At 51.2% G+C, this 17,636-nt stretch overlaps 1 protein-coding gene and 1 pseudogene across 1 annotated transcript in view; both read left to right on the top strand.

Moving 5' to 3' along the window:
* The window catches only part of Col5a3 (collagen type V alpha 3 chain), a 51,795-nt gene extending 39,344 nt beyond the window's left edge, over window positions 1–12,451 (top strand). The window contains exons 50-72 of the mRNA XM_035444199.1: window positions 422–475; window positions 2,603–2,710; window positions 3,554–3,607; window positions 3,794–3,847; window positions 3,927–3,980; window positions 4,101–4,154; window positions 5,063–5,170; window positions 5,825–5,878; window positions 6,048–6,101; window positions 6,281–6,334; window positions 6,695–6,748; window positions 6,902–7,009; window positions 7,129–7,182; window positions 7,758–7,811; window positions 7,981–8,088; window positions 8,371–8,424; window positions 8,506–8,541; window positions 9,366–9,419; window positions 9,953–10,151; window positions 10,238–10,350; window positions 10,889–10,957; window positions 11,222–11,461; window positions 11,557–12,451. Of these exons, the coding sequence (XP_035300090.1) occupies window positions 422–475; window positions 2,603–2,710; window positions 3,554–3,607; window positions 3,794–3,847; window positions 3,927–3,980; window positions 4,101–4,154; window positions 5,063–5,170; window positions 5,825–5,878; window positions 6,048–6,101; window positions 6,281–6,334; window positions 6,695–6,748; window positions 6,902–7,009; window positions 7,129–7,182; window positions 7,758–7,811; window positions 7,981–8,088; window positions 8,371–8,424; window positions 8,506–8,541; window positions 9,366–9,419; window positions 9,953–10,151; window positions 10,238–10,350; window positions 10,889–10,957; window positions 11,222–11,461; window positions 11,557–11,703 (1,938 nt within the window). The 3' untranslated portion in view covers window positions 11,704–12,451. The remainder of the gene's footprint in view (window positions 1–421; window positions 476–2,602; window positions 2,711–3,553; window positions 3,608–3,793; window positions 3,848–3,926; window positions 3,981–4,100; window positions 4,155–5,062; window positions 5,171–5,824; window positions 5,879–6,047; window positions 6,102–6,280; window positions 6,335–6,694; window positions 6,749–6,901; window positions 7,010–7,128; window positions 7,183–7,757; window positions 7,812–7,980; window positions 8,089–8,370; window positions 8,425–8,505; window positions 8,542–9,365; window positions 9,420–9,952; window positions 10,152–10,237; window positions 10,351–10,888; window positions 10,958–11,221; window positions 11,462–11,556) is intronic.
* A 4,230-nt stretch (window positions 12,452–16,681) lies between these two features.
* LOC100763579 lies at window positions 16,682–17,043 on the top strand (annotated as a pseudogene).
* The last annotated feature ends 593 nt before the right edge of the window (window positions 17,044–17,636 follow it).

The following is a 17,636-nucleotide window of genomic DNA, read 5'->3' as shown; positions in this document are numbered from 1 at the left end:
CACAGAAGACTAAGAAAGACCTCTCTAGGGATGGTGCCATGGCTCAGGGGGTAAAGGCATTGCCACTAAAATCCATGACCTGCATTCCATCCCCAGGACTTTCATGGTGGAAGAAAACAATTGACTAGTACAAGCTGCCACACACATGCACGCACACATACAAAATACATAAGATAAAAATTTAGAGAAAGGGCCCTCTGGACCTCAAAGTCTCCCGTTCTTCTGTGGTGAGAATCTGCCATGGCCTGGAGCCAGCAGCTCTTCCCCCAGAACTTAAGTTCCACACCCATTCCCAGCACCGACAGGTTCCTCTAACCCAGGCTGTGGCTGAGGCTGACTTGATCCTCCTGAGTGCTGGGACCACAGGCATGACCTCCACGCTCAGCTCTTACAGGATTTTCTATTTTGTTTACCACTTCAGGGCCCACCCGGACCCACAGGGATAAGGGGTCCAGCAGGCCATCCAGGCCTCCCGGTGAGTGCGCTCAGCTTGGTGACTCTGCCCTGGGTCTCTGAAGTGAAGACAGTGTGCCACTCTTCTGAATAAAATCCCAGCATCCTTGCCCAACCTTGGTCTCCCCTCAATGCCAACACCCATGATGAACTCAACTCTGACCTTGAACCCCCTCTCAGCCCATACTCTCTGCTTTCCGCATTGATCTTTATCTGAATCAAATACCCAAGTCATGCAAATCCCATCTTTGCCCTGTCTCCCCCTCCAATGCCGGCCTCAAGTGGGAACTTGAACTTTGAATTAGACTCCAGCCTTGCCTTAGTTAATTTTCTGTTACTGTTACAAAATCACTGAGGCTAAATGATTTATTTGGGTGATTCATGGTACTGGAGGCTGGGAAATCGCTAACAGTGGTACTGGCATCTGGCCAGGGTCTTCTTGCTTTATTTCAACATAGTGTGTTCTTAGCAAGTATGTGAACTTGGGTCTTTCCTTCATTTTCTTATAAAGCCGCTAATACACCATTGTGGGGCCCCACCCTCATGACTGTATCTGATCCTAAGTACTTTTATAAAAGGCCCTACCTCCAAATACTATCAACATATGTCTTAGTTAGGGTGTCTATTGCTGTGAAGAGACACCATGACCACAGCAACTCTTATAAAGGAAAACATTTAATTAGGGCTGGTTTACAAGTTGGAGGTGTAGTCCATTATTACCATGGCGGGAAGCATGGCATGCAGGCAGACATGGTGCTGGAGAGGTAGCTGAGAGGTCTACACCTGGGTCTGCAGGCAGCAGGAAGAGAGCTGACACTGAGATGCAAAGCCCCCCGCCTAGTGGCACTTCCTCCAGTAAGATCACACCCACTCCAACAAGGCCACGCCTCCTAGTGGCGCCACTCCCTATGGGCCTATGGGGACCATTTTTATTCAAACTATCATATCATATGAACTTGGAAGGAGGCTGAGGATGGGATTTAGTTGGCAGAGTGCTTGTCTATCATGCACAAAGTCCTGGGTTTCATCCCTAGCACACCAAAGCAGAAAGATCATGAGTTCAAGGTCATTATCAGCAACAAAGTGACTTTGATGTCAGCCTGGGCTCCATGAGAGACTGTATCAAAGCGACATGAATTCTGGGATCAAAATTCTAAAACTTTGAGTTTTGTTCAGTAGTAGGCTGATCCAAATCTTTCCCTGAGGCCCTGATATGTGAAGAAAGCATAGTTCCTTCTCTAAATGAGGAGCGTGGTGGGCAGAGCCAGCAGTGGCCTGCAGCCAAGGCCTTGGGGAACTGTGGCTTCAGATCCTAAGCACCCAACTTTTCCCACCCTAAGGGCTGCGGTCATCAGGCCCAAGACTACTGGTGAAAGACTCCCCTGAGACCCCTGTGCCCCCTTGTGCAGCAGTGACTGACTAGCTTCCTCTGACTTTGTCCCGTTGTGTGACAGCTTTCTGCTGACCTTGTCCCATTTCCCCTTTCAGAAACAAAACAAAACAAAACAACAAAAACCTCTCTACATACGATGCTCTATTTCTTTTGCGGGGAGGAGGATTTTTTTCCAGACAGATTTTCTCTGTGTAACAGCCCTGGCTGTCCTGGAACTCTCTCTGTAGACCAGGCTGGCCTCAAACTCACTGAGATCCACCTGTCTCTGCCTTCCTAGTGCTGGAATTAAAGGTGTGCGCCACCATCCCCAGCTTGATGCTGTGTTTTCTAATAAGCTTGCTTAGCATAAGACAGCTTGTGCTGTCCCCGACCCCAGCTCTCTGTCTTCTCATCTCCTGGCTACCTCCTCCTTAGGAACCCTGTCACTGAAGAATGACCTGCTGGTCCAGGTCAGAGTGTCACCAAACCATATTAGGTCATAACTTCCAATCTATCCCCAAAGACCATCTGAACCTCCTATGAACCCTGTTCATAACTGTTCCTGAACCACAGTCCTGCCTCAGCATGTGTCAATAACTTAAAACATCACCTGGTACCTCATTTCTTCAACTTTGATCCTCAGCCTCAACTTCACATCAAACTAAAACCTGACTCTCACCAAAGCTGGTTCCATTCCCTAGCCTCTGTCCTAACCTTTGACCCTGTCTGCAGCCATTGATCTGGACACCAATGTGTTTGTCCCCATCTTCTTCATAGGGTGCTGATGGGGCTCAGGGTCGACGGGGACCCCCTGGCCTCTTTGGGCAGAAGGGAGACGATGGAGTCCGAGGCTTTGTAGGTGTAATTGGTCCTCCAGGGCTGCAGGTATGTGTTTAAGTTTGGGGGTATCACCTCTTGATCCCCTCACCTTGGGCTCCAATCTTTGTGTGTGTGTGGTGTTTGTTGCTATCCCTGAGTCCTCGTGATTTATACAGATGAAAAGCACAGAGGGCTGAACGTAATGGCGCACACCTTTAATTCCAGAACTCAGGAGGCAGAGGCAGGTGGATCTCTGTGAGTTTGAGGCCAGCCTGGTCTATGTAGAGTTCCAGGCCAATGGGCTACATAGTGAGTCTATCTTAAAGCAAACAAGTTACAATATGAAGGTTGGCATGTGTGCATGTACATGTGGAGGATGAGAATTGACACAGTGTTTCCCTCTATTGTTCTCCATCTAATATATCTATGTGTATATATATATATATATCTCGTGTGTGTGTGTGTGTGTGTGTGTGTGTGTGTGTGTGTGTGTGTTTGTATGCACTTGCATGCTCATTCACACTTTGGCACACACGTGTGGAGGTCAGAGGACAACTTGTAGGAGTTAGTTCTCCTTCCACCATCTGGGTCCCAGGGATCAAACTCAGGGCATCAGGTTTGGTGTCAAACACCTTTACCCACTGAGCCATTTCGATGGCCTTCCTCACCCTATTTTTGAGACCATGTCTCTCATTGAATTTGGAGCTCCTTGATTTGGCCACTGACTGCCATCAAGCTCCAGGGGTCTCCTGTCTCTGCACTGGGGTCACAAGCAAGCTCTGCTGTGTCTGGCCTTTTGAGAATGGCTCTAGGATGCAGACTTGGGTCCTCACACTTGTTCAGGAGGTGCTTGACCAATGGGCCCTCTCACCAGCTGTCTGAACTACAGTTTGATTCTCTGTTTCGCAGGGGCTGCCAGGCCCTCCTGGGGAGAAGGGCGAGGTTGGAGACGTGGGATCCATGGTATGAACTTTCTGGGGGATATGGAAGATGTGGTGGGGGATTGGAGTGACCACTGACTCATCTGGAAGTTCACGGGGTACACTATTGTCTTAAGGGTCACACACATCTCATAGGTTATTTGTGGCTACTGTAGCCTTTCTGGTGGAATCATGCAGGTTCATTGCCTAGTCTTTGGTTCTTTGACAGGGTCCCCATGGAGCACCAGGCCCTCGGGGTCCCCCTGGGCCCAGTGGATCAGAGGTGAGAATTCTGGAATGGGCAGAATGCCTCTTTGGGTCTGCCACACTTCCAGGAACTCACACTCCCCTTGTGTCTCCAGGGCCCTCCAGGGCTGCCAGGAGGAGTAGGGCAGCCTGGTGCTGTGGGTGAAAAGGTAAGAGGAGAGCTTGAGCCTGCCCAGGATGGAGGGGACAAGGCCTGACCCTGCTGCCAACAGCTGTGTGAGTACCCTTCTCCCTGCCTGTCAACTTCCTATTTTCTTTGCCTTTCACAGGGTGAGCCAGGGGATACTGGAGCCGCTGGACCCCCAGGAGTTCCTGGCACCCCCGTGAGTCTCTATAGAACATTGCCCTTGTACTTACCACAGGGGACTGCTGACCTTGAGCATGTCAGGCTACTATGACCTCCAGGTGGTTCTTAGAGCACCCCAACTCCTGGACATCCTTGGCTATCTTGACGAAAGGAAGATCTCAGGGAATTCCACAAGCTGCCCACTGCATAAGGGTACAGGGCTGAGGAGACAGCTAGGGTTTTTTTTTTTTTTTTAAGAATTTTATTTATTTATTATGTATACAACATTCTGCTTCCATGTATGTCTGCACAACAGAAGAAGGCGCCAGATCTCATAACAAATGGTTGTGAGCCACCATGTGGTTGCTGGGAATTGAACTCAGAACCTCTGGAAGAACAGCCAGTGTTCTTAACTGCTGAGCTATCTCTCCAGCCCCAGCTAGGGGTTTTAATCCAAGCAATAAACCTTGAATTGAGGGAAAAGTTGTTCAAAGGGGGACCATTATCTAATGCACCCAAGGGCAGGCAGCACATGGGGTAGGGTAGACCAATGGGCGACTGAGTCACCATCCCTGACTCAGATAGTCCTAGTTCTCTGGCATCAGGTTCTCCTGGAGTTGGAGTTAACAGGTGTTATGAGCTGCCTGGTGTGGGTGCTAGGAAATGATTTTGGGTCCTTTTCAAGAGTAGTATGTACTCTTAATTGCTGTGACACTTTCTAGCCCTGCTAATCTTTAAAAAAAAGCTCTATATTGTATTTACTACTGTGTGTGAGAGTGTGGTGCATAAGTGGAGGTCAGTTTTCTTTGACCATGGGTTCCGGGGATTGAACCCAGGTTGTCACACTTCCAAGCCAAGTGTCCTTATCCAAGGTGCACTCTTTGTTATGCTCTGAAGAGACCATGCCACTCTGACCTTTGACTTCTGACCTTTGTTTTTACAAAGGGGCCCAAAGGCGAAATAGGTGAAAAGGGGGATTCGGGTCCATCAGGAGCTGCTGGACCTCCAGGCAAGAAGGGACCCCCTGGAGAGGATGGCTCTAAGGGGAGCATGGTAAGTCCTAGGAGGACACAGAGCAGAGAATGTGGGGCCCTTGTTATATTAGAACCTGATACCCAAGATAGGCCAGGCATCTCTTCCTCCTACTTGTTTTTAATTTTTCTTTTTCAAAAAAAAACGTAGGTGTATGGGCATTTTACCTACATGTATGTCTGTGCACCACGTGTGCACAGGTCAGGAGAGGATGTTCCATTCTCTGGAATTGTAATTACACAGAGGGGTGTGAGCCAACTTGTGGGTGCAGGTGCTGGGAACAGAACCCTGTTCCTCTGGAAGAGCAGCCAGTGCTCTCAACCACTGAGCCAGCTCTGCAGCCCCTCCTCTTCCTATTTTCTAATTCTCTGGGACAGCCTGATAGAGACTGGATGAATCAATGCAACAATGAATGAATGAGTGAGTGAGTGAGTGAGTGAGTGAATGAATGAAATATGGAAATAGAATGGAGAAGCGGAACCCTCCTGCTGGCCCTGAGCAGTCTCTTATGCATGCAGCTAACACCTCAAGGCCTGAACTATAAAACCCCAGCCCTTCACTTCCTGTTTTGTTTGTAACATGTCCCCTCAGCTGGCTGGGGACATTACCTGGGGTGTGAAGGAATGACTCCTCACTCATTCTGAGATGTCATCAGTCAGCACTTTTTTATTCTAGGGCCCTACAGGACTCCCTGGAGATCTAGGGCCGCCGGGAGATCCTGGAGTTGCGGTGTGTGTAAACTCTTCCTGTAGCCCAATATGTTTCCTAAATGTGTCTCCATGTACCCCATCCCCGCCCCCGAACCTGGACAGCTGAGAGGCGTGAGTGACCTCTTGCCTCTCCAGCCCCATCTCTACCACACCTACCCCAAGACTCCCCCACTGTCTCCCCTCCCTAGGGTGTGGATGGCGCTCCAGGAGAGAAGGGAGATGCTGGTGATATTGGGGGGCCGGTGAGTGGGGGGCAAAGTATTTGGGGATGGCAGAGATCTAGTGATGGGAGTGGGTATCTAGGGCGTCTGCAGGGGCCCATGATTGTGAGTGATTGGTGGGGGAGGAGGTGGTGCAGGGCGGTGTCTGTGGGACTGTCTTCAGTTGTGAGTTGATGCTGTGGCTTCTCTTGGCTAAACAGGGGCCACCGGGAGCTTCAGGAGAACCTGGTGCCCGTGGACTCCCTGGCAAGAGGGTGAGCGATGGTTTACTGCAAGGGTCTCAGGTCTACCTCATGTTAGGCAGTGCAAGAACCCCCTCTCCACACACACCCCACTCTTACAATTTCTGAAATTATATTAATTTACTTACTTATTTACTGTTTATTTAGGTGTGTGTGTGTGTGTGTGTGTGTGTGTGTGTGTGCGCGTGTTGTGTGAACATACCACAGTTATTTGTGGAGGTCAGAGCACAGTTTATGGGAATCTGCTCTCTTCTCCTACCATGTGGGTCTCAAGCAACGCCCTTTACCTGCCTAACCAACTTGCCAGCCCACACACCCACTTTTGACATAAACCTGAAAGTTCACACTGACCCTCACACTTGCCCTCCTCAGGGTCCCCCTGGCCGCATGGGTCCAGAAGGCAGAGAGGGAGAGAAAGGAGCCAAGGTGAGTACCCCCGGGATGGATCTTTGTGTCCCCTGACCAGAAGCAGGCCTACCCCTCCCTCTGAGGCTCCAGCCTTCAGCAGGCAGTCTCAGGGGACTGAGATTGCCTTCCTCAGTCCCCTGAGACTGCCTTCCTCACCCCTGTCCATTTCAGGGAGATGCAGGGCCTGATGGGCCCCCAGGCAGAACAGGCCCCACTGGGGCTCGAGGGCCCCCTGGACGGCTTGGGCCTGATGGTCTTCCCGGGATCCCCGGTCCTGTGGTAAGTGGTATAAAATGGGGAGGGGGCATCATTGTCAGGGCTTCTAGCTTGGGGCTTCATCACAGTTGAGGCATGATGTAATGTTTACACTGGACACCCCTGTTCTGTCTCCTCCTCAGGGTGAACCAGGCCTCCTGGGACCTCCGGGGCTGATAGGCCCTCCAGGGCCTCTGGTAAGAGACTTCTCTATCCCTGTGACCACAGCTCTGAAAGCTACACTAGGCATCCAGGGGCACAGAGTGGGCAGTGGTGCTGACGGCACAGGCTAGCTCCTCACTGCCATGCATCTGCCGACCCTTCTAACTGACCTCACACAACAAACCTTCACACCAGTGGCCTGTGTTCATCCCTTACAACAACCATATTTTAATGTTCTACACTGACCCCATCCTGGTGTCTACACTGACCCCATCCTGGTGTCTACACTGACTCCATCTTGATGCTCCACACTGACTCCATCTTGATGCTCTACACTGACTCCATCTTGATGCTCTACACTGACTCCATCTTGGTGATCTACACTGACCCCATCTTGGTGACCTACTCTGACCACTTCTGCTGATCCTGACCCCTGGCAATCCCAGCCACCCTCCCTCCCACCCCCGTTTTTCTCACTACACCTCCTGTCTCCTGACTGTCCCATGGTTCCAGCCCTGGTCATTTGCATTTGAAAGCTGGGTGGCTCCCTGGTGTACCTTACCATCCCAGGTTTTCAAGGAATCCCAAGCTGAACCTTATGTTTCTCTAGGGCCCCCCTGGCCTCCCAGGACTGAAGGGAGATGCTGGCCTCAAGGGGGAGAAGGTAAAGCCTGCCTCTTTCTGTTCTTTCCCACACCTCCCTCAGGTTTACCTCCTGCCCTGGACAGAGGGCGGGGGAGGATTGGGCATTTACCGCTCCCCAACTCATCTCTTCTAAGGTTCCAGGAGAAAAAAATCCCAACATGTCTGTTTGATGTGCCTTTCTCTTTCAGGGCCACATTGGGCTAATAGGGCTTGTTGGTCCCGCAGGGGAGGCCGGTGAGAAAGGCGATCAGGGGTTGCCAGGAGTGCAGGGCCCTCCAGGCCCCCAGGGAGACACCGTGAGTGTGTGTCCTGTCCTTGGCAGGGAAAAAATGTTCAAAGGGGTGATTTGAAGGGTGGGGGATGTAAAGTGGGGGGCTGTGTTTGGGGGGATGGGAGCCTGTAACTGGGGACTGTCATGTAGGAAGCTATGTCTGGGTACTTGAGGGCGTTTTAGAAGAGTTGGGAGTTTGTGTATGACTTCAGACATTCTTTGGGGTGTATAGAAAGATGTGTGTGTGGGAGGTGTTGCCTAATAGGGTAGAACCCCATTAAGGATGACCCCAATGTCCCTTTTCCAGGGTCTTCCTGGCCCGGCTGGTGCATTAGGTCACCCTGGTCCCCCAGGTGTGGTGGTGAGTGTGGGGTATTGGTGGGATGGAGAGGTCACCGTGATGGACAGGGTTGGGACCTCAGCATTCCCTCTCTTCCCACAGGGTCCTCTGGGACAGAAGGGCTCCAAGGGGTCCCCGGTGAGTGACACTACTCCCCTGGGTTTCCATGTCCATGGTCCCCACCCCTCTCCACCCCACCCTCCCAGCCCCTTTCTTTGTTCATTGGTTCACTCATCCTGTGTTCAGACCCTACTGTTGTGTCCTTGGAGTCTGAGGTGCTGTGTGTTGTAGGAGGAGTTTCTGAACTGCTGTAAGGATAGGAAATTGTCATGCTCACTAAGTTGTGGCTTGCAGGAGGTGCTGTGCATACATAGGTGCTGATTTCAGAGGACAAGGGAATGAAACACACAACTTAGATTTAGCACAGGACACCGAGAACATCTCCCGGACCGTGTGTGTGTGTGTGTGTGTGTGTGTGTGTGTGTGTGTGTGTGTGTGCGCGCGCGCGCGCGTGCGTGCATATATGTGAATGTATAGACACATACATACATATGTGTGTCCTGCCCTGGGTGGGGTTAAAAGTGTGCAAGGGTGATGACTTGAAGTGGGGATATGGGTCAGGGATGAGGGGGCTGTGTTGAAGAAAGTGGGAGGCTGTACTGGGGAGTTTAGTGTGGGAGGCTGTGTCTGGGGGCTTGGGAGGCTTCTACACGTATCCATGGGTGTATGTATGCACAGCTGTTTATGTATGCACATGCATGTGTGTGTGAGTACATATGTGTAGGTGTGTATGCATGCATGTGTGTGTGCAAGCGAATGCATGTGTTCAGATGTATGCATGTACACGTGTTTATGTATGTGTAGATGTATATTTGCATGTGCAGGCTGCACATGTATGTGTTTGTGTTGGTAGAAACAGGTCTCCATTGACAAGATTCATTCTAAAGTGATCTCTCCCACAGGGATCTCCTGGTCCTCGTGGAGACACTGGGCCAGCAGGTCCTCCTGGCCCCCCGGTGAGTTCCTAGAATCTGGAGGAGAGCAGGAATCAGGCTTGGGGTCTTCCAGTCTGTGGTTCAAAAATGCAGTTCCTTGAAATCCTTGGGAGCAGTGTAGCCCAGTGGGTGGTGGCACACACCTATCGTTCCTGCACTGCAGAGGTGGGGGTAAGAGAATCAGGAGTTCAAGGTTATCCTCAGCTATAGTGAGTTTGAGGCCAGCCCAGGGTACATGACGCCCTGTCTCATAACAAACAAATATCCAAAAGACTTTCAAGGACAGTCTGAGCTTGGGGACGGCTTGTGGCAGTCACAATGAGGCCATTTGTGAGGCTCTGACCTGGGCTTTTCTCCCTCGGGCCTGCCTGCTCCATCCCATCTCTCTCTCCCTCCTCCTCCATCTTTTTACCCGTCTCTGTCTCAATACCTATTTCACTCTCTGCTCCTCCCTGCCCTCTCCTTCCTTTTCCGAATCACTCTGCCTCCCATGTCTTCTCTGCCCATCTATCTGACTTTTCCTCTCCTCCATTTCCACTCCCTTGTGAGTCCAGGGTCCCCCTGCTGAGCTGCATGGCCTGAGAAGGCGCCGCTCAGTGTTGGACACCCCGGAAGGTGGCCTGGAGGAGGTGGTGGCCTCACTCAATTCGCTGAGTTTGGAGCTGGAGCAGCTGCAGCGACCTCCTGGCACAGCCGAGCACCCAGGCCTCATATGCCATGAGCTTCACCACCACCACCCACACCTGCCAGATGGTGAGGTCTAGGTCCCTCCTGGGAAGGGCGGGCAAGGGCTTCCCCATTCCTGTCCACTGACCTATCTGGGTTTGGCTCTGTGGTAGGATACTACTGGATTGACCCCAATCAGGGCTCCTCACGGGACGCCTTCAAGGTTTTCTGCAACTTCACTGCGGGAGGTGAGACCTGTCTCCATCCAGACAAGAAGTTTGAGATGGTGAGTCAAGGAAACCATCCTGTCTCTCCCCCACCTCCTCCATCTTTGGCCACTGGTGGGACCTTATCCTGCCTTCAAATGACATATGTCCCTCCTGCCTGTGTCAAGTAATGCTGTGTAGTAGAGGAACTAAATATAAACCTCCAGGCAAGGGTGCTGCCAAGCAATAGAGCACTTGCCCAGCATTCATGAGCCTCCGGGTTCCAGCTCCAGTGCTATACACAGGGCAGGGGTGGGGTAGGGTGGGTGGGGTGGCTGTGTTTCATCCCCCGAAACTTAAAAAGCATGCTTAGTCCCAGGCTCCATTCCCTAGCAGTACCAAGCCTTCTGTCCCCTCTACTTGAGCATGGACAGGGCCCTGGGTTCCACCCAGTCACCACAGAGAACGGTGGTGAGGGAGCTGTAGACCCATCTGCCAGCCCCCTTGCTGTGCCCTTGCTGAGGGCACTGCCTGTGGCATCCATGATCCACCATGTCCACTGTGAGGAGGTTGAGGGGACTTGGGTTGGTGCCCAATGACCGGTTTAACCTCCCTCAGGTGAAACTGGCCTCTTGGTCCAAAGAGAAGCCTGGAGACTGGTACAGCACTTTCCGCAGAGGGAAGAAGGTGGGTTGCCAAAGGCTGGCTTGGAGGATGGCATGAGAATTTGTGGGAATTGGTGTGGGAATTTGGGATGGATAGATAGATAAGGGCATGCACCTACAGAGCATTGGGCTCAATTTCTAGCACCACATAAACCAGTTCAAGGCCGTCCCCAGCTACATCAGGAATTTGAGGTGTGTCGGGTCTGCCAGTGGACTGACTCTGGGAAGCACGCTCCTCAGCAGGAGCAGGAGCAGGAGCCCCTGACCCTACCTTGCTCCACTGCAGTTCTCCTACGTGGATGCTGATGGCTCCCCGGTGAGCGTGGTCCAGTTGACCTTCCTGAAGCTGTTGAGTGCTGCAGCCCATCAGAGGTTCACTTACTCCTGCCAGAACTCCGTGGCCTGGCTGGATGAAGCTGCGGGTGACCACAGGCGCTCCATCCGCTTCCGAGGGACCAGCTGGGAAGAGCTGTCCTTCAACCAGACTACAGCAGCTACCGTCAAGGTCTCCCATGATGGCTGCCGGGTAAGGTCGTGGGGTTAGGGGGCTGGCTAGCGTGGAGTGGGGAAGCCTCCACTCCCCCTCGCTCTAACTCCCCCTCCATGCCCTCTCCTGGCCAGCTCCGGAAGGGACAGGCGAAGACCCTCTTTGAATTCAGCTCTTCTCGTGCCGGTTTTCTGCCTCTGTGGGATGTGGCTGCCATTGACTTTGGCCAGACAAACCAGAAGTTTGGGTTTGAACTTGGCCCCATCTGCTTTAGCAGCTGAGCTTTTGGGGTGGGAAGGAGGTCGAAGGGAGCCCATGTGGGGCTACTTGGTGCTGAGGCTTTGAGGCCTTCTATTTATCACCAGGGACTCTGGATCCAGGGTTGTGTGACTCTGTTCTTTCTCCTGTGTGTGGATGAGAGTGGAGAGCCCAGCTCCCTCCTGTTCATCCCAAGGCAATAGCCAACAGTATGCTGGCTCTTTCTCTTCTCCATCCAATCACCCACTGCCTCCCCGAGACTTCCACGCAGTGAGCTTATAACTCAGAGCTGATGAAAGCCCCGCCCCTGCCTCTCCACCCTCCACCCCACCATCAGTGCCCTCCATACCTCTTGGTGCTATACCTTCCCATAGTGACGCACTGGATACCTCCTGGTCCCTGGCTGGGACCCTCCCCTCTCACTCCCTGCCCCGGGATGTGTCTTCCTTCTGCTTCCTTGACCCAGCCCTGCACACTCTTCCTCTCCCCACCGTGCCCTACTCCCTGTCCCCAGGCATTCTGGGGACCAAGATGTTGGGCACAAATCAGGATCCTATATGGTGCTGGCCTGTTCATAACTGGGAACTGTATGAAAAGGGGAATGAATGCTCTGTGGTCTATTTAATCTGCTTCCTTCTGAAGGAAGTCTGGGGTATGATGAGAGATTCCAGAAGGATCTCTACCCTCCCTCACCCAGTATGCACCCATCTTTCCCAGGTCACAGGGCAAAATTGGCATCTCAAGAATAAAATAAGAAACTGTGCTCTCTTTTTTTCTTTTTTCTCTTTAAAATGTTTCATTTGATAAGGGTAGTGGTGGTATGTCACAACATAGGTGGAGGTAACAGCATGTGTGAGGAGACCAGAGCGTGTGTGAGGAGACCAGAGCGTGTGTGTGGAGGTCAGAGCATGTGTGTGGAGGTCAGAGCATGTGTGTGGAGGTCAGAGCATGTGTGAGGAGACCAGAGCGTGTGTGAGGAGACCAGAGCATGTGTGTGGAGGTCAGAGCATGTGTGTGGAGGTCAGAGCATGTGTGTGGAGGTCAGAGCATGTGTGTGGAGACCAGAGCATATGTGAGGAGACCAGAGCATGTGTGAGGAGATCAGAGCATGTGTGTGGAGATTGGAGGACAACTTGCAGGAGTTTGTCCTCTCCTTTCACCAAATGGGGTCCAAGGATTGAACTTGGGTCCTCAGACTTGAGGATGGCAACACCACACCTGCTCAGTCATCTCTGGCTTAACTTTCTCTGTCTTCCTTCTTCCTTCCTTCCTTCCTTCCTTCCTTCCTTCCTTCCTTCCTTCTTTCCTTCCTTCCTTCCTTCTTTCCTTCCTTCTTCCCTCCTTCCCTCCCTTCCTCCCTTTCTTCTCTTGTTTATTTCTCTTTTAGCTTTTAAGACAAAGTCTCTTATTGGCCTGAAATTGGCCAAGTGGGTTAGCCTGGCTGGCCTGTGTCTGCCTCCCAGTGCTAGCACTACAAACACCCAGCACCACACTGTCTTGTTTTTCAACCTTGGTTCTGGGTGCGAACTCAGACCTTTATACTTGTGAAACAAGCTCTTTACCAAGCACTCTCCCCAGTCCCTGGACACCTGTCTTAAAAATTTAGGAATGCCTTCTGAATATCATGTGTCACAGAGGCTGAGGGCCTCTTAATCTTGGGCCTGGGCTGGCCAGCTTTCAGTCCTGTGAGGAAACATCTGGGGCAAGCAATGCCGAAGGGCAGACTAAGCCTGTGCTTTGGGGGCTTCTTGGTCTGTGGTGGATTGGTCCCAGCACTTTGGACCTGGGGTGGGGCAGAGAGATGTAGGGGAACACATGGTGGGGAACATGGGGTACATGGTGGGAACATGGGAATACATGGTGGGAACATGGGGAGTGCATGGTGGGAACATGGGGATACATGATGGGAACATGGGGATACATGGTGGGAACATGGGGATACATGGTGGGAACATGGGGAGTGCATGGTGGGAACATGGGGATACATGGTGGGAACATGGGGAGTGCATGGTGGGAACATGGGGATACATGGTGGGAACATGGGGTACATGGTGGGAACATGGGGATACATGGTGGGGACATGGGGATACATGGTTGGGAACATGGGGATACACGGTGGGGACATGGGGATACATGGTGGGGACATGGGGAATGCATGGTGGGAACATGGGGAGTGCATGGTGGGGACATGGGGATACATGGTTGGGAACATGGGGATACACGGTGGGGACATGGGGATACATGGTGGGGACATGGGGAATGCATGGTGGGAACATGGGGAGTGCATGGTGGGGACATGGGGATACATGGTGGGAACATGGGATACACGGTGGGGACATGGGGAGTGCATGGTGGGGACATGGGGATACATGGTTGGGAACATGGGGATACATGGTGGGGACATGGGGATACATGGTGGGGACATGGGGGTGCATAGCTGTTCACCTCACAACACTCAGGAATCAGAGAGCAAAAGAGGAAGGAAGGTGCCAAGTTTTTGAGACTCATTCAAGGGCTCCCCCGTGACCCAATTCCTTCACTGGGCCCCACCTGAATCTTTTTCTGATGTCACTATCAACTAGAGACGAAACTATTAACATACAAGGCTTTGGGGAAACGTGTGTGTGTGTGTGTGTGTGTGTGTGTGTGTGTGTGTGTGTGTTGAGAAAAGGTTTCCCTGTGTAGCCCTGGCTGTCCTGGAGACCAAGTTGACCTCGAATTCATAGAGATCCACCTGCCTCTGCCTCCCCAGTGCTGGGACTAAAGGCCTGGGTCACCATGCCTGGTTTGCTTTGGGGGATCTTTAAGATGGTTCAGGAGATAAAGGTGCTTGCTACCTGTGCTGGTAACAGAGTTCAATCCCAGAACTCACATGGCTGAGGGAGAAAACCAACTCCTGCAAGTTGCCCTCTGACCTCCATAGGCATGAATGCCCTTCCCCCAGTAAATAAATGTAAAAAATAAGAATTTAAGATTTAAACCAGGCCAGTCGTTGTGGTGCATTCATTTAATCCCTGTCTTTGGGAGGCAGAGGCAGGAGGATCTCTGTGAGTTTGAGGTCTGCTTGATCTACATAGCAAGTTCCAGGAGAGCTACATAGAGAGAGACACCCTTTCAAAGAACCAAAATCCAAACAAAAAAAGATTCAAATATCCAGGGACTATATGTAGAAGTTGAAATATTCCCTCTTTTATTTTTTTCAAAGAGTCATGTAGCCCAGACTGCCTTGTAATCACAGTACAGCCAAGGGAGACCTTAAACTCCTGGTCTCCCTGTCTTCACCTCCCCAGTGCTGGGATCACAGGCATGCACCTCCACATCTGGGTAATGTCTTGCTGGGATGGAACCCAGGGCCTCTTGCAGGCTAGGCCAGCACTCTGCAACATTCTCAGTCCACATGTTGACAGTAGGCCTTCAAGTCTCTGGCTTGCCTGAGAGGATGGCTCCAGAGGTTTCCATTGTTCACGGTGATAGTAGGAGGTGAAATGAAGAGTGTAAGGTTTGAGTGGTAGTTCAGGGTGAGTCTCGAATAGAAAGAATTCAAGTAGGAGTTAAGTTTGCTGTGATTTGGAGATTGGAAAGCAGGGGCTGGGTGAATTCACCTGAAACTGAGGGCAAGGCTGCAGCTCAGTAGTAGAGAGGTGCAAGGTTCTGGATTCCAAATCTACCTTCTCAGAAAAAAATTGTACCCCAGGCGGTGGTGGCACATGACTTTAATCCCAGCACTCAGGAGGCAGAGACAGGTGGATCTCTGAGTTTGAGGCCAGCCTGGTCTACAGAGCGAGTTCCAGGTCAGCCAGAACTACACAGAGAAACCCTGCTTTAAAACACAAACAAACAAAAACATGCATGGGAGATGACTGGAGTTGGAGATTGACCTCCTTCCTCTACATTGAATGGGCCTGTGGCTGTGGATTGAGGAGGGGGTCCTTTGAGTTACAGGTGGAGTGATGCGTGAGAAAGAGTAGAACAGGGGGATTGGAGAGATGGGTCAGTTGGCAAAAGCACTTAACATACTGCAAGCTTAGGGCCCAAGCTTGATTGCTGGGACCCATGTAAAGGTGGAAGGAGAGTACTAACTCCACAGAGCTACCTTTGTCCTACACACACACACACACACACACACACACACACACACACACACACACACACGGAATTCACAATCAAGAATAGTTACACAGCATTGGAGGTAGCTGCACTGGTAACTTGCCCAAATCATGAAGCCCAGATCTTCACAGTTCTTTTTTTTTTTCCTTTTTTTAAAAAATTTAAATTAGGAACAATCTTTTTTACATGCCAATCCAAGTTCCCTCTCCCTCCCCTTCTCCCCTGCCCCCCCACCGACCCCTTATCTCATCCCCTTTCTACTCCCTAGGGAGGGTCAGGCCTTCCATGGGGGATCTTCAAAGTCTGTCATCATTTGGAGCAGGACCTAGACCCTCCCTCATGTGTCTGAGAGAGTATCCCTCTATATGGAGTGAGCTCCCAAAGTCCATTCTTATACTAGGGATAACTACTGTTCCACTACCAGAGGCCCCATAGATTGCCAAGACCTCCAAACTGACATCCATATTCAGGGGGTTTGGATCAGTCCTATACTGGTTTCCCAGCTATCAGTCTGCGGACCATGAGCTCCCCCTTGTTCAGGTCAGCTGTTTCCATGGGTTTCTCCAGCCTGGTCCTGACCCCTTTGCTCATCACTCCTCCCTCTCTGCAACTGGATCCCAGGAGTTCAGCTCAGTGTTTAGTTAGCTGTGGATCTCTGCTTCTGCTGCCATCAGCTACTGGATGAAGGCTCTAGGATGGCATATAAGGTAGTCATCAATCTCATTATCAGGGAAGGACATTTAAGGTAGCCTCTCTACTATTGGTTAGCTTGTTAGTTGGGGTCATCCTTGTAGATCTCTGGACATTTCCCTAGTGCCAGATTTCTCTTTAAACCTACAATGGGGAGGCTACACAGCAACACGGCGGAGGCGGGATTGATCTTCCATAGAAACCTCCACCATGAATCTCGTCAATAAACCCAAGAGTGAGATGACCCCAGAAGAGCTGCAGAAGCCGGAAGAGGAGGAATTCAACACTGGTCCCCTCTCGGTGCTCACACAGTCAGTCAAAAATAACACACAAGTGCTCATTAACTGTGGCAACAACAAGAAGCTCCTGGGACGGTGAAGGCCTTTGATAGGCATTGCAACATGGCGCTGGAGAATGTGAAGGAGATGTGGACTGAGGTCCCCAAGAGCGGCAAGGGCAAGAAGAAGTCCAAGCCTATCAACAAGGGCCACTATATTTCCAAGATGTTCCTGAGTGGAGACTCTGTCATTGTGGTTCTGCGGAACCCACTCATTGCTGGCAAGTAGAGTAGAGGCCTCTTCCCTCTACCTGTTCCCAGCTTGCCCTGCCGAGGCTCACCCTGCCCAATGGAATGGAAATAAAACCCTGTGTTTTTTTGTAAAAAAAAACAAAAACAAAACAAAACAAAAACCCAAAAAACCAAAAAAAAAAAAAACCTACAATGGCTCCCTCTATTATGGCATCTCTTATCTTGCTCTCCTCTATTCTTCCCCTAACTCAATCATACTCTGGTTTCTCTTCAGATCATATAAATCTTTTTTTTTCCCTACCCACAAAATCCACATCCTGGTTGACCACACTTAAATTAACAAGAAGCAGAACTATGGAAGCCAGAAAGCAACATTAGTACATTTAGGGACTTTCCTGGTTCCTGGGACTACAGCCCAGGTCCCTAATGGGTTGTCTCTGCTCCTATTTGGCAGGTGTACATGCTGGATTTTAAGGTCAGTATAGTGCCTCTAACATGGCGTCAGTTGTGCTGAGGCCTGGGGGCTTGTTATAGAGCAGGAGCATTACGATTTTGACATCAGTCTGGGCCACATAGCAAGACCTATCTCAGTGGTTATGAGACTGATCTCCCGGATGGGATGTGCCTCTG

The sequence above is a fragment of the Cricetulus griseus genome, chromosome 4 (genome assembly GCF_003668045.3).
Source record: "Cricetulus griseus strain 17A/GY chromosome 4, alternate assembly CriGri-PICRH-1.0, whole genome shotgun sequence".
Lineage (NCBI taxonomy): Eukaryota > Metazoa > Chordata > Mammalia > Rodentia > Cricetidae > Cricetulus > Cricetulus griseus.
Note: the sequence above shows the minus strand (reverse complement) of the source record. Positions and strands in the feature narration are given on the sequence as shown.